The 14969-nt window shown below is 47.6% G+C and overlaps 1 protein-coding gene across 2 annotated transcripts in view; it reads right to left on the bottom strand.

Annotated features, from left to right (window-relative positions):
* SSH1 (slingshot protein phosphatase 1) overlaps nucleotides 1-14702 on the bottom strand; it is a 51375-nt gene extending 36673 nt beyond the window's left edge. Inside the window, exons 1-2 of one of the 2 annotated variants that reach the window (XM_079949339.1) lie at nucleotides 13704-14702; nucleotides 10191-10231 (exon numbers count right to left, since the gene is read on the bottom strand). In XM_079949339.1, coding sequence (XP_079805465.1) covers nucleotides 10191-10231; nucleotides 13704-13772 — 110 coding nt within the window. In that variant the 5' untranslated portion in view covers nucleotides 13773-14702. Of the gene's footprint in view, nucleotides 1-10190; nucleotides 10232-13163; nucleotides 13303-13703 lie in introns of those variants that run through there. The other variant, XM_079949341.1, reaches the window with a different exon arrangement.
* Nucleotides 14703-14969: the final 267 nt, after the last annotated feature.

Genomic DNA, 14969 nt, shown 5'->3' with positions numbered 1-14969 from the left:
GGTGGGGAGCTTAAAAGCTTTTTCCATGCTGGGTAACCCCAATGGACTTAGTGCAAAAACAACTTCTAGGCTCTCCACCTTGCTTGGATTTTATTTGTGCAATTTCAACCAGCCTGCCTCCAACAGTGTGTTGTTGAAAGATGAGATCATATTGTATTTAGCTTGACACTGTTCAGCTGTTGTCATATTCTGTTCCTCATACCTTGAATCCCTAATGCCATCTACCAGTGGACAAAACAACCAACCAATGCTTTTCTCTGGTTCTTTGGCTAAAAAATACAGATACAAGTAGCAAAAATACAAGTAGCAAAAAGGTGGTTTTGCCCTTCACCATTCTTAGTTTCCTTATGTTTCAGTTCTAACGTGTATTTAGTGCAGTGGCCCTCAGGCTTGATCCTGCCAGGCCATTTTGGGGTAACCACATTCACCTTTCTTGGGCTTATCAGCGTAGCAAAGTTCATGGAAGAATCTTCCTTTGGATTAAATATAGAAATGCTAATAATAATAATAATAATAATAATAATAATAATAATTTATTATTTATATCCCGCCCATCTGGCTGGGCCTTCCCAGCCACTCTGGGCGGCTTCCATAAAAACCAAAAATACAGTAAAATCACACGTTAAAAACTTCCCTGAACAGGGCTGCCTTAAGATGTCTTCTGAATGTCAGGTAGTTGTTTATCGCTTTGACATCTGCTGGAAGGGCATTCCACAGGGTGGGCGCTACTACCGAGAAGGCCCTCTGCCTGGTTCCCTGTAGCTTTGCTTCTCGCAATGAGGGAACCGCCAGAAGGCCCTCGGCGCTGGACCTCAGCGTCCGGGCAGAATGACGGGGGTGGAGACGCTCCTTCAGGTATACTGGACCGAGGCCGTTTAGGGCTTTAAAGGTCAGCACCAATACTTTGAATTGTGCTCGGAAACATACTGGGAGCCAATGTAGGTCTTTCAAGACCGGTGTTATATGGTCTCGGCGGCCGCTCCCAGTCACCAGTCTAGCTGCCGCATTCTGGATTAGTTGTAGTTTCCGAGTCACCTTCAAAGGTAGCCCCACGTAGAGTGCATTGCAGTAGTCCAAGCGGGAGATAACCAGAGCATGCACCACTCTGGCGAGACAGTCCGCAGGCAGATAGGGTCTCAGCCTACGTACCAGATGGAGCTGGTAAACAGCTGCCCTGGACACAGATTTGACCTGTGCCTCCATGGACAGCTGTGAGTCCAAAATGACTCCCAGGCTGTGCACCTGGTCCTTCAGGGGCACAGTTACCCCATTCAGGACCAGGGAATCCTCCACACCTGCCCGCCTCCTGTCCCCCAGAAACAGTACTTCTGTCTTGTCAGGATTCAACCTCAATCTGTTAGCCGCCATCCATCCTCCAACCGCCTCCAGACACTCACACAGGACCTTCACTGCCCTCACTGGTTCTGATTTAAAAGAGAGGTAGAGCTGGGTATCATCTGCATACTGATGAACACCCAGCCCAAACCTCCTGATGATCTCTCCCAGCGGCTGCATGTAGATGTTGAAAAGCATGGGGGAGAGGACAGAACCCTGAGGCACCCCACAAATGAGAGCCCAGGGGTCTGAACACTCATCCCCCACCACCACTTTCTGAACACGGCCCAGGAGGAAGGAGCGGAACCACTGTAGGACAGTGCCCCCAGCTCCCAGCCCCTCAAGACGGTCCAGAAGGATGTTATGGTCGATGGTATCAAACGCCGCTGAGAGATCCAGCAGAACTAGGAAACAGCTCTCACCTTTGTCCCTAGCCCGCCGGAGATCATCAACCAGTGCGACCAAGGCAGTTTCAGTCCCATGATGAGGCCTGAATCCCGACGGGAAGGGATCCAAATGGTCCGCTTCTTCCAGGCGTGCCTGGAGTTGGTCGGCAACCGCTCGCTCTATCACCTTGCCCAAGAATGGAAGATTTGAGACTGGGCGATAGTTGGCCATTGTGGCCGCATCTAAAGATGGTTTTTTAAGAAGCGGTTTAATAACTGCCTCTTTCAGCGGGTCTGGGAAGGCTCCCTCACGGAGGGAAGCATTCACCACCCCACGAAGCCCATCGCCCAGTCCTTCCCGGCTAGCTTTTATAAGCCAGGATGGGCAAGGATCCAGGAGACAGGTGGTTGGTTTCACTCGTCCAAGCAGCCTGTCCACATCCTCGGAGGTAACAGATTGGAATTGATCCCACTCAACTTGACTAGACAGAACTCTAGCACTCTCCCGCCCTGGCCCTGCTCCCACGGTGGAGTCTACTTCTTCCCGAATCTGAGCGATTTTATCTGCAAAAAACTTTGCAAAATCATTGCAGGAGAACATGTGGCCCGTACTGGGCCCCGATGTTACAGGTGGTTCCGCTAAATTGTGAACCACCTGAAAAAGTCTCCTGCTGCTGTTTTCTGCAGATGCAATAGAGGCGGTGAAGAAATTCTTCTTCGCCGTCGCTATCGCCACTTGGTAGGCTCGACGTTGAGCTCTAACCTGTGTCCGATCAGATTCGGAATGAATTATCCGCCACCGCTCTCTAGCCATCTCAAAGATTGTTTCATTGCCCTCAGATCCGTGGAAAACCACGGGGCTCTCCGGGCTCCATGCAATCGGAGAGGGCGCTTCGGAGCCAAACAGTCAATAGCCCTGGTTAACTCCGCATTCCAGCGGGCCACCAGGGAATCAGCTGAAAGGCCATCAACATGGGATAAAGCATCCCCTACCACTCTCTGGAAACCATTTGGATCCATTAAGTGGCAGAGGGGATGGGTCGCAGAGAAGTCCAGTTGCACCAGGAAGTGATCTGACCATGGCACTTCTTTTGTTTCACTTTTACTTAGTGTCAGATCACCAACATCCATAGAGGTAAACACCAGGTCCAAGGCATGTCCGCGGCTATGGGTTGGGCTAGACTTATTCAGGGACAGCCCCATGGAGGCCATGCTTTCCACGAAGTCCCGAGCTGCCCCTTGTAAGGTCGTGTCGGCATGGATGTTAAAATCCCCTAGGACGACCAAGCTAGGTGTCTCCAGGAGAACATCCGCCACGACCTGAAGCAGCTCGGGCAGGGAATCCTTGGTGCAGCGGGGAGGTCGGTACACCAAAAGGAATCCTGTACTGCCCCTATTGCCCAACTTCCAGAACATGCACTCAGAAAACTGGGTCTTCCCAATAGGACGCCTGGTGCAAACTAATGACTTTCTAAAAATCACTGCAACCCCCCCTCCCCGCCCACATGACCTGGGTTGCTGTGCGTAAGAGAAACCTGGTGGACAAGCAGCGGCAAGGACAGGCCCATCTGCTTCATCCAACCAAGTCTCTGTTGCACATGCCAGGTCAAGTCCTCCATCCATGATCAAGTCATGGATGGCAGTGGTCTTATGAATCATTGACCTGGCATTGCACAGCAGCACCTTCAGGTCATGTGGGTATCCCTTGCTGATTCTAGTATCCATCCGGTCAGGACCAGACCCGGAGGCAGGAATAGTCCTCAGACAACGACTAAACCTGCCTCCTCTGTAATGACATGGTCTGGTCTTAGCGTAACTCCTCCTCCTACCCGTGATCACTGAGATCGGTTGTCCCAGTGCATCCCCCCCTGTGGAACATGCCCCAGCCATTTTGTGGGCTGGGGCCCACTCCCCGGCAGCCCTGACCCCTCCCCCTAAGAACAAAATAACAACTTATACAAACAAACAAAACCAATAAAACAATACAAACAAAAAAATTTAAAAATTACAAAAACATCAAAATAAAAAAAATAATTCCCCAACCCAACCAAACATCCATCCCACCCCCACCCCCCACATACAAAAAATCCAAAAGAATTTTTTAAAAAACATTTTAAAAACACTCTGTGCCCCTCCTGCAGTAACACTGTCCTAGTGAGGCCTGGCAGGCCCTGCCCTGGGCCAGGTGGTAAGTGGCAGGTAGGAGCAGGACCCTCAGGCACTCACTCAGGGGAGTCCTCCTGGGCAGCAGGCAGCAAGCACCACGCAGTCCTTATGAGGCTTCAGGCCCCGCCCCAGGCCAGATGGTAAGTGGCAAGAGCAGGGCCCTCAAGCACTCACTCAGGGGAGTCCTCCTGGGCAGCAGGCAGCAAGCACCACGCAGTCCTTATGAGGCTTCAGGCCCCGCCCCAGGCCAGATGGTAAGTGGCAAGAGCAGGGCCCTCAAGCACTCACTCAGGGGAGTCCTCCTGGGCAGCAGGCAGCAAGCACCACACAGTCCTTATGAGGCTTCAGGCCCCACCCCAGGCCAGATGGTAAGTGGCAGAGAGGAGCAGGGCCCTCGGCACTCACTCAGGGGAGTCCTCCTGGGCAATAATAATATGTCAAATGATTAACAGGTGGCCAGCACCACTCACCTGTCCAAGTGACCTGTGGAGGGTGGGTCACTTCTGGATCTTGCCTTCTAGCAGGATCTTTTCCCACCCCTGGTTTAGCAATTGCGAGTTCAGCAATAAGAGATGTATTGGGATGCTGGCTATGTGAATAGGTAATGTGGAAGGGGATGAAAAACCTGATGTATATGAAATATAGATGTGACCACACTCCCCACGAAGGATTAAAGTTAGCCACTTGGGAGTACTCATAGATCCATTACTGTCACCACAGCAGGCACAACGGTAAGGGTGCCTTCTACCAACTACAGCTGGTGTCTATATCTGGGTGGAGATATCCTGGCTTCAGTGATCTGTACTCTCATAAGCCCAGGTTGCATTGTAGCAATGTGTTATATGCTGGGCTGACTTTAGAGACAGTTCAAAATCCATGGCTAGTGTAGAATTCTGCAGACAGATTATCAACAGACACCAGATGATTCAAACATACAGTACTAATTCTGGGCCAGCTATGCTGGCTGCCAATTCATCTCCAGGTCCAAACATGGCTCAGGATAGCAGTCCCTCATGCACTGCTTTGTCAGGGACCTCAAAACCATCAGATGCCCTTACTTACTTATTGCATTTATATCCCACTTTTCCTCCAAGGAGCTCAAGGTGACTTACATACTTCTCCCCATTTTATCCTCATAGCAGCTATGTGAGGTAGGTTAGGCTAAGAGCAGCTATGTGAGGTAGGTTAGGCTAAGAGTGGCCAAGATCACCCAGCGAACTTCAAGGCACTGCAGGGGGTTGGACTAGATGAGCCTTGGGGTCCCTTCCATCTCTACAATTCTTTGATTCTTCCAAGAGAAAGTGAATGGGCCTTTTTAGTGGCGGCCCCTTATTTGTGGAATGCTCTCCCCAGGGAGGTTTGCTGGGCACAAACACAGACATCTTTCAGCACAAAGTGAAGACATTCCTATTCTCCCAGGAACTGGAGTGATAATACTGCTATGGTCTTTGCATCTATTTTAACTAGGAGGTTTGGTGATCCCCTTGTGTTGTGAGAAAGAAAGAGTTTGCTACAAACTAGTCCTTTTTAGTATTGGTATCATTGGTTCCAATTCTTGCTACAAAGCAGCATTTTTTCTTTAATGTATGAGTTGCTTTGAGACTTATCATAAAAAGAAACAGTTAAAAATAAATAAATAATAGAATCTAGAAAGAAAATTGTATGCACCGTGAATTCCATCCATGTTTGACAAAAGACTATTTGGCTCCCATCAGCCCCAGCTAGCATGGCCAATGGCCAGGGATGATGGGACTTGTAGTTTAGCAACATCTAGGTTCCCCCCATACCTGATTTAATCTTGGCCAAGATTGAAAACTGCATGGTTATATCTTGTGAGCATGGTTTACTTTAAATACAAACACACCAAATTAAGACTGAAACCCAAATTATTCTGCTCTCTCCTGGACAGAGCAACTGCAGGTATTGCTCTGTTCCAATTGCCCTCTTGACTCCTGCAGCAGAAAAGGCCTGCCTTTCAAGCCAACTTCTGTGCCTAGTAGAACGACCCTATCTTTCCTGCAGCAGCCTTCTGATGGATGTAAAAGCTAGACAAAACTATATCACAGAGAAAACAAGGGCCTGAGAGTTATCTCAGAAGAAGCAGACTGAGAGTGCCCCCCAATGGACTCAGCACAACACAGCAACTCTAAACTATAAGAACGTAACAAGAGCCTGCTGGATCAGGTCAATGTTCCCTTCAGGTCAGCATCCTGTTCTCACAGTGGCCATCCAGGTGCCTCTTCTGGGAAGCACACAAGCAGGGTTCTAGCGCAAGAGCCCTCTCCCTCCATGTAGTTTCCAGTAACTGGCATCCAAAAGCATTGCTGCCATCTGAGCACAGCCATCATGGCTAGCAGCCACAGTCCTTTCCTCCACGAACCTGCCCAATTCCCTTTTAAAGCCATCCAAGTTGGTGGCCATCGCTGTCTCATGTAGGAATGAGTTCCACAGTTTAGCTATGTGATACATAAAGAAGCACTTCATTTTATGTGTCCTGCAGCTTCCAACACTCAGCTTCATTTGGTGTCCATGAGTTATAGTGTTATGAGAGAGGGAGGATAACTTCCCAGTCCACTTCCTCCATGCCATGCATCGTTTTATAAACTTCTATCATGTCACTTACTTGCCTTTACCCTAAACTAGTAAGTTTCAAGCAAATTGTCCTTTAAGTTCTCTCTGTTCAAGAGACACAGAGTCCTCCACCTATCTGACAGTGTCTCCAATAATGGTGGTGAACAACAAACCAGGATGCAAAATTTCAAGTCACCTGATTGCCAACAGGGACCAGTAATTACTGAACTCTGCCAGTGAAGGTTGGCTGCTCCTATTAGCATCATTTGTTGCTGTTTGGCAGTACAGCACAAGGACTGCCAGCCATCTTCCCTGAATAAAGGTGCACCTGGTTGGCTGTCTTGTCTCAGAAGTGGAGCCAGGAGGCAATTGCTGCCCAGCAGAGGAGGAGTCATTCAAGGCAGCAACCTAACTGGGATTCTGTAGTTTGAAATGGGGACCTCATGCGGCTGGAACCTGAGCCCAGGGAACTCACTTTGTAAGTTATGTGTACTCATTTATCAGCAGCCATTCTTCCACCTGACTGCCTCAGAAGGAGACGGAAGGCTCACTCTGTTGTCTCAGTTATGACCAAATGCCATTCAACAAGGCATCTACAAGTGGTCATTCTACAAGGTCATTATGGAACTGGAAAGTTTTGGAACTGAAAGTTCTTTGTTTTCCTGTTCCACACCCTGAAAACTGCATTGATAGATTAATATATATAGACACAGCCGTACCTTGGAAGTCGAACAGAATCTGTTCCGGAAGTCTGTTCAACTTCCAAAACGTTTGGAAACCAAAGCGCGGCTTCTGATTGGCTTCAGGAAGCTCCTGTAGCCAATCAGAAGCTGTGGAAGCCCAATCGGACATTCGGCTTCCAAAAATAGTTCGCAAACTGGAACAATCACTTCCAGGTGTGCGGCATTCAGGAGCCAAAACATACAAAAATTAAGGTGTTCAAAAACCAAGGTACAACTGTACATATACACAAACGTACACCCTTCAATCATATTCCCAGGGTCATATATGCAAAGAAGAAAGCAATTAAAATGTAAATACTGGCTAAGAACCGCAAGCCTGGTTTGCACATCACTTTAAAGCTATGGTTTATAGTAAACATGCTGAACATGTGCTTCACCCCTTTCCCACTCCTTCAGCATGCCAGGAAGAAAGGAACCAAATACTGGCTTTGCATTAAGTGCAAATCAGGGCTCATTATTTGTTTCCCCCAAACAAACCTTGCTGTACTGCTCATGTTTCCTTTCAGGTGGAAACAAACCACAACCGCTGGTTTACACATCACACAAAGCCAGTCTTCCCTGGCATGCTGAAGGAAGAAAGGAGGGGAGCAAATCACCTTAAACCACAACTTATTTTAAACTATGGATTAAAGTGCCATGTGAACTGTGCCACAAAAACATAAAAGCAGCAAAAGACAGGCAACAGGATTAAAATTATATCCAAAAATCTGGAGAAAATGAAGTGGTCTTTGCTTGGCACTCAAAGGATCAGCAAAGGGAGACTCTCTGCAGAATGGTCTAAACACCTGAGGCACCAGAACCAGGAAGCCAATCACCTTACCTCAGAGGCTGTCAACTGAAGACACTAATGTACAGGTACATATGGAATCAGGTGGCCCTTCAAGTATGCTAGTCCCAAGGCAGGAAGAGTTTTAAAGGTAAATCAAATCCCCCCTTTTGTATTGTGCCTATTAGCTTGTAAGCATGAAAGAAGATACTGGCCTGTTTTCTTAGCTTCACACAGTGCAAAGAAAATCTTAGGTACTTTATGAACAACACTGCTTATGTCTCAGAGGCACAAATGGGAATTCCAGAATACATCATCAGCTCTGAGACTGGCAGCCAGTGCAGAGCCTCTGGCTTGACCAGGTCTGGTATTAATCCCAGGAGCTTCTGCTCTTGCATGTTCAACAGAACAGGTTAAAAAAAACATAAAAACCTGTTGCTCTTCTAGCTCCAACGCAAAAAAATTATCTAGTTCCAGTTAGAAAGCTTCTTCCCAGGTCTGGATTCAAGTACAACCAGTGACAGTCCAGGCCCTGCCCTGATACAGTCTGCATATGAAGCCACACAGCCTGGAGAAACAGCCAAGATGCACATTGTTCTCTCTCAAGCTGGACCACGGGTCTCTGGCAGGTGGAAACTATCACGGATAACCCCAAACACCAGGCAGGTATCCTAACAAATAACACAGACAGTCACAGGCTTGCACACAGCCATGCTGTAAAAATTACCAAATTAATTTGGAAGTGCACAAAGTCCGCTGGCTGTTAGTATCACATCTGAGGTACAACTGACCCATGTATAAGTTGTACAACCAAAGAGAAAATTGATGCAAAGCAAGAAAGACTCACAAGGCACTAAAGGACATCCTAGAGGAGAAGAGAGAGAAGGAAGCTATGCCATCAGAGCTAAAACCTCTGCCCTTAATATGTAGATTATTTCCTTAAGTATTATGTGTGCATGGGCATGTATTTTCCACAGAATCATCAAATTTGAGGGGACGTCAAGAGTAGTCCAGCCCCCTGAATCCCTGACAGGTGGCCATCCAGTCTCTCTTTAAAAACCTTCAGTGAAGGAGAGTCCACTACCTTCTGAGCATGACAGTTCCACTATCAAACAGCTGTTACTCTCAGAAAGTTCTTCCTAATGCTTAGTCTTTTAATTTGAATCAATTGGTTTGGTCTTGCCCTCCGCAGCAGCAGAAAACAAGCTGGCTCCATCTTGGCAGGAGGGTGCTCTGTTTGTCCTGGCCCAGTGTAGAAACCAAACTGGCTGCTATGGAAGTACCCACAGCATTTTCACACAGGCCACAGAGGATGGTGAGCCCCCTCCGGAGAGTACCGAATGGAAACCAAGAGGGCTTGCAGTGGAAGAACAGACTGCTGTGCCCCTTTGCCACCATCCCATTGAGTTTCTGCGCTAGACAAGCTAACATTCATTCTGTACACCCAGCACTGAATCATGGCAGGCTTGCAGCAGGTAGACAGAGAGATCTGCTCCTCTGCTGCCAAACAGCTGCATTTCCATGCTGGCCACAGATAAGTCCCTTCCTACATGGCCAACATAGAAAGAAAGTGAACTAGTGTAGGAGACAGGGAGCACTCCATATAAATTCTATCAGCCCATTGGGCTTCTAACCTGCATTTTTATTTTTATTTTTGAGGCTGAAAGGTAGTAACTTTTTTGGGGGGGGGGTGGTGGCTAACTTAAAAGACTGCAGTAATACATCCACTTATTTCCTGGGGATGCGACTAGCTCAGACACAATTCAAATGCAACATTGTATGTGTAAGGAAATGCGCCATAGCAAGATTCCAGTTTCACATTTAAATTGGGCTCTGAGCTGTTACACATGAAGCATTAGCATGTGTAGTGCATTAGTCACAGATCCCTCCATGCCTCTGCACCAGTGAAACAACTTGGGTTTAAATTAGAAATATGGAAGACCACCAAGGTATCTTTTTCCTAAATGCCCCATGTCACATTTAATATTGGGCCTCACTCGTATCCAAGGTTCACATGGAAGAAATGGCAGTAATAGACCAATGAACATGGGGTGGGTAAGAGGGACCAGCCAGCAGCAGTTTCCATCCACCTGGAAATTGGAACATTCTCCCCAGTCCTTCACACAGAATCAAAACCTTATATGGGATCACATAAACCAGCGAGGGGGGCAGGGGATGCCAGAAACAACTTTTGGAGCAAGGGTTTAAATAGCTCATGCTTACCTCAGGTTCAGTTTGCGGTCGTCATCACTGCCAACCTCCAGCTGAAGGGGAAAGAGCAAGAAGTATTAAGCATTAAAGGCTCAAAATAATATGATTCAAAAGGTTTTCGTGCACGTTTTAAAAATAGCTTCAATAAAGTAATAGCATGCATACATTTATTGCCTTATCATCACATGCTTTCTCTAAGGAGCTTAAGAGGGGCATATATGCCACCCCTTCCCCATTTCCCCCCAACAACCCTGAGAGGTAGGTTAGGGAGACAGAGAAGCCAGGTCACCCAAGCAAACTTCATGACTGACTGAAGTGCCGAGTTCACAACCTCAGCACAACATCACACTGGCTTTGTTGCTTCATTTAATAATATGAAAAGGGAAATAATATGTTACAGGTTTTAGGGGACAAGGACTAGATCTTTGCCTCTCTTTTAGGGCTGAAAGCTATAATCACAAGTGTTTAATGGTTACTGTATTTGAAAAAAACCCAATAAAAATGTGTTGGTTCCCCCCCCCCCAAGCTTTAATCACCAGATTAACCTAATGAAGATAACAGGAAAAAGAGAGAGAGGCTAAAAGATTGAGGTTGAATCTTGACAAGACAGAAGTACAGTGGTACCTCGGGTTACATATGCTTCAGATTACAGATGCTTCAGGTTACAGACTCGGCTAAGCCAGAAATAGCACCTTGGGTTAAGAACTTTGCTTCAGGATGAGAACAGAAATTGCACGGCAGCAGCAGGAGGCCCCATTAGCTAAAGTGGTACCTCAGGTTAAGAACAGTTCCCGGTTAAGGGACCTCCAGAATGAATTAAGTTCTTAGCCCGAGGTACCACTGTGCTGTTTTGGGGGGACAGGGGGCAAACAGGTGTGGAGGACTCCCTGGTCCTGAATGGGGTAATTGTGCCCCTAAAGGACCAGGTGCGCAGCCTGGGAGTCATTCTGGACTCACAGCTGACCATGGAGGCGCAGGTCATTTCTGTGTCCAGGGCAGCTGTTTATCAGCTCCATCTGGTACGCAGGCTGAGACCCTACCTGCCCGCAGACTGTCTCACCAGAGTGGTGCATGCTTTGGATGCTCTCACTTTGACTACTGCAATGCACTCTATGTGGGACTACCTTTGAAGGTGACCCGGAAACAACAACTAATCCTGAATGCGGCAGCTAGACTGGTGACTGGGAGTGGCCGCCAAGACCATATAACACTGGTTCTGAAAGATATACATTGGCTCCCAATATGTTTCCGAGCACAATTCAAAGTGTTGGTGCTGACCTTTAAAGCCCTAAACGGCCTTGGCCCAGTATACCTGAAGGAGCGTCTCCACCCCCTATCGTTCTGCCTGGACATTGAGGTCCAGCTCCAAGGGCCTTCTGGCAGTTCCCTCCCTGCAAGAAGTGAGGTTAAGGGAACCAGGCAAAGGGCCTTCTCGGTGGTGGCACCCGCCTGTGGAACACCCTCCCATCAGGTGTCAAGGAAATAAACATCTATCTAACTTTTAGAAGACATCTGAAGGCAGCCCTGTTTAGGGAAGTTTTTAATGTTTGATGTTTTGTTGTGTTTTTAATATTCTGTTGGGAGCCGCCCATAGTGACTGGGGAAATCCAGCCAGATGGGCGGGGTATAATAAATAAATAAATAAATACTACTACTACTACTACTATTATTATTATGATGATGGCGTCTTACTAGAATAGGGACTGAAAAGGAAACAAATATAGATGGCCTTTCCTAAGTGGCAGCCTGTGTTTTGATTTCATAGGTTTCCTAACCCTAGCTGGTTCCAAGGAATGGTCTTAAGGCACAGGAGGCCGCTAGTTGCTGACGTCAACAGGACTGGGGCTGGTCAGTGCCTGCAAACCACATGCAACCAATATGAATGCATTATTAAGGAAATCTTCATTTAATATTTCAAAAAGGCACCTATATGGAGGTTTGGTTATATGCACTTTAAAATTTTACAGATGAACCAATTAAGAGCTTTAGAAAGCAGCTATATATCATTTCATTCCAGTTATGTTTTTATCCTCCTCTGATCAAAGCAAGCTGTCTAAAAAACACATGTTGTCTTTTGGAATCCAATCACTAGGCTGCTCTAAATAAAATCCAATCACTAGGATACTTTGAATGACAGATGAGAGGCAAGAGGTGCCCACGAAGGGTGCTCCCCCACCCCTGCCAGCCTCTTACACAATAGGCAACCTAAAGATAGCAGAGAAGAAACATGAATGAGTTGCAACAAACCCAACACACCACTCACAAGCACAGAAATTTAATCCCAATAACTTCAATCAGGATTATTCCCAATATACTACTGTGTAAATGGGATCACAACGAGTTCGTGTTTTTCTCTCAGCAAAACTGCCAAATGTCGGGCATTTAAAACTGGAGCTCTGTACACTGGTGGAAACATTTTAAATGCTCACACTAAGCATGGACTCCTATGCACACTCACCCTGAAAGTAAGGCCCATTGAACACAGTGGGAGTTACTTCTGAGGAAACATGCACAGATTGCACGGATGAAAACCACAGATCAAGCTCAACAAGCAGGCAAGTCTTTTCCTTGTTGAAGGTAGACTAGCACCAAAGCTAACCATGGAATGCAACCATACAAATTTTTTTGGGCATGAAGAACATTTCAACTATTCAGGAGCCACCTGGAGATGGGGGGGAGGGGGGAGATCAACCAGATCCTGGATGTGGAAAATGAGTTTTTTAACCTGAAAGCTTGGATCTGAGAATATCCCACAACCCACACAATATAGTGGCAGGTGGCAGGTCAGGTGAATAAGCCCAAGCGTGTAGAATATGGTGGGTGCATTTTGGGTCTCAGGACGGTGGACTTGCTCTAGAGAACCAGGTGAGATTCGGTTCTTCTCTTGTCTATCCCACTCACTCCACATCGCCTCCCATGGGCCAAATTTCGGTTCTAAGCTGTTCAAGGCATCTCTTGGCTGGCCAGTTAACTACAGCGCCTTACATGGGCTAAGCCTCACAAGTAGAAAATGAGCTCTCTAGGCTAGAAATTTCTCTCCCCATTTCTGGCTTTGTTTTCAACTTCCAGGCAAGTTTTAAGGGTGTTTAGAAATAAAAATCAAAACATTTCACAACGTCACAGTAAATATGCCCTCATCCGGCTTCGATCCATCCTGCACTGCATTCCCTCGCGCCCATCAACTTCTCTAAGGGCTGCAATACATTGCAAGCAGCTCGCCCAAGGCCGGCGAAGGCGCCTCGTGGCCGCGGGAAGGGGCGGCTGCCGCCAGAGCTTCGGCCCCGAATGGTTTCCCGGCGAGCGGCTCGGGCAGAGGAGGGGGCCTGGGGGCCGGAGAGGAGGGCGAGGGGCGGCGAGGGGAGCGGAGGCCGGGCCGGGAGAAGCCTCCGGGCTGCGCGGAGGGGCTGCTCGGGGCCTCCCGGCTCCGGCCAAGGCGGGCGCTGCGGAGAGGCCGAGGAGCCCCGGCGGCGGCGGCGGGTGAGGCCCGCGGGGCTGGCGGCGCCGGCCGAAGGAGGAGCCCCTCACCTCGCTGGTGCTGGCCGAGGAGGAGGCGGCGCTGGGGGTGGGCGAGCGCTGCAGGGTCACCAGCGCCATGGCGGCGGCGGCGGAGCCTCCTCCTCCTCTTCTTCTTCTCCTTGGTCCTCCTGCTCCTCCCGCGGCCGCTTCCCAGGCGAGGCCTCCGCCTCCTGCCGCCTCCTGCCGCCGCCTCCGCCTCCGCCTCCTCTGGCGGGCGGAGCAGCGCAGGCGGCGCCCGGGATCCGCGAGGCGGAGAGAAGGACTGACGCGCAGGAGGGGGAAGAGATGCCGCAGGGCTTTTATTTGATATTTGCTTGGGAATACCTTTTATTTCTCTTTCAATACCAAGTCGTGAAAAGATTTTTATTTTTATTACGGATATGGGAAGTTGTGAGAGGATTCCGCCCCCCCCCGAGAATATGCGAGGGGGTTTGTTTTATTTTTGTCCTTTTTTTAATAGGATAGGGGTTTGTTTGTTTATACCCCACCTTTCCCCCTGACAGTTTACAGATAAAAATAAGAACAGTTAAACAGCTATAGACATATATTTTACTTTATGGGGATATATGAAAGGATTTCATTTTTATTTTTTGCTTCACTGGGATAGCTGAAAGTATTTTTATTTCATTTTTATTTCATGGGAACGTGAAAGGAATTTTATTTTATTTCTAATTTTTATGGGAATAGGTGAAAAGATTTTAATGTTATTTTTATTGAATTTTTTATTGAAGTAAGAAAAATTAGAAAAGCATACATCACAGGAACTAATATATAATAATAATAAACCCACCAAAAGTTACCCCAACAATAAAAATCCCCACCTCAACCACTTGTTTCTTTTAAAAAAAATATCCTTTAAGGCTAGGAAGAATGCACCGGATTACAGTCCTAGGATTGTAGAATTGTGGAGTTGGAAGGGACCCCAATGGTCGAAGCACCTGCAATGCAGGAATCTCAGCTATAGCATCCCTGACAGGTGGCCGTCCAACCTCTGCTTAAAGACCTTCAAGGCAGGAGAGTCCACAGCCTCCCAAAGGAGACCCTTCCACTGTGGAACAGCTCTTACTGTCAGAAAGTTCTTCCTGATGTTTAGTCAAAATCTCCTTTCTTGTAAATTGAATCCATTGATTTGAGTCATACCCTCCAAAGCAGGAGAAAACAAGCTTGTTCCCTCTTCCATGTGGCAGGATATTTGAAGATGGCTATCATATCTCCTCTTAGTCTCCTCTTTTCCAGGTAACATTAACTTGGTGTGTCAGTATAATTTGTTCACAT

The sequence above is a fragment of the Podarcis cretensis genome (assembly GCF_951804945.1).
Source record: "Podarcis cretensis genome assembly, chromosome: 13".
In the NCBI taxonomy this organism is placed as follows: domain Eukaryota; kingdom Metazoa; phylum Chordata; class Lepidosauria; order Squamata; family Lacertidae; genus Podarcis; species Podarcis cretensis.
The sequence above is the reverse complement of the archived record's forward strand: the minus strand, read 5'-3'. Positions and strand labels throughout refer to the sequence as shown.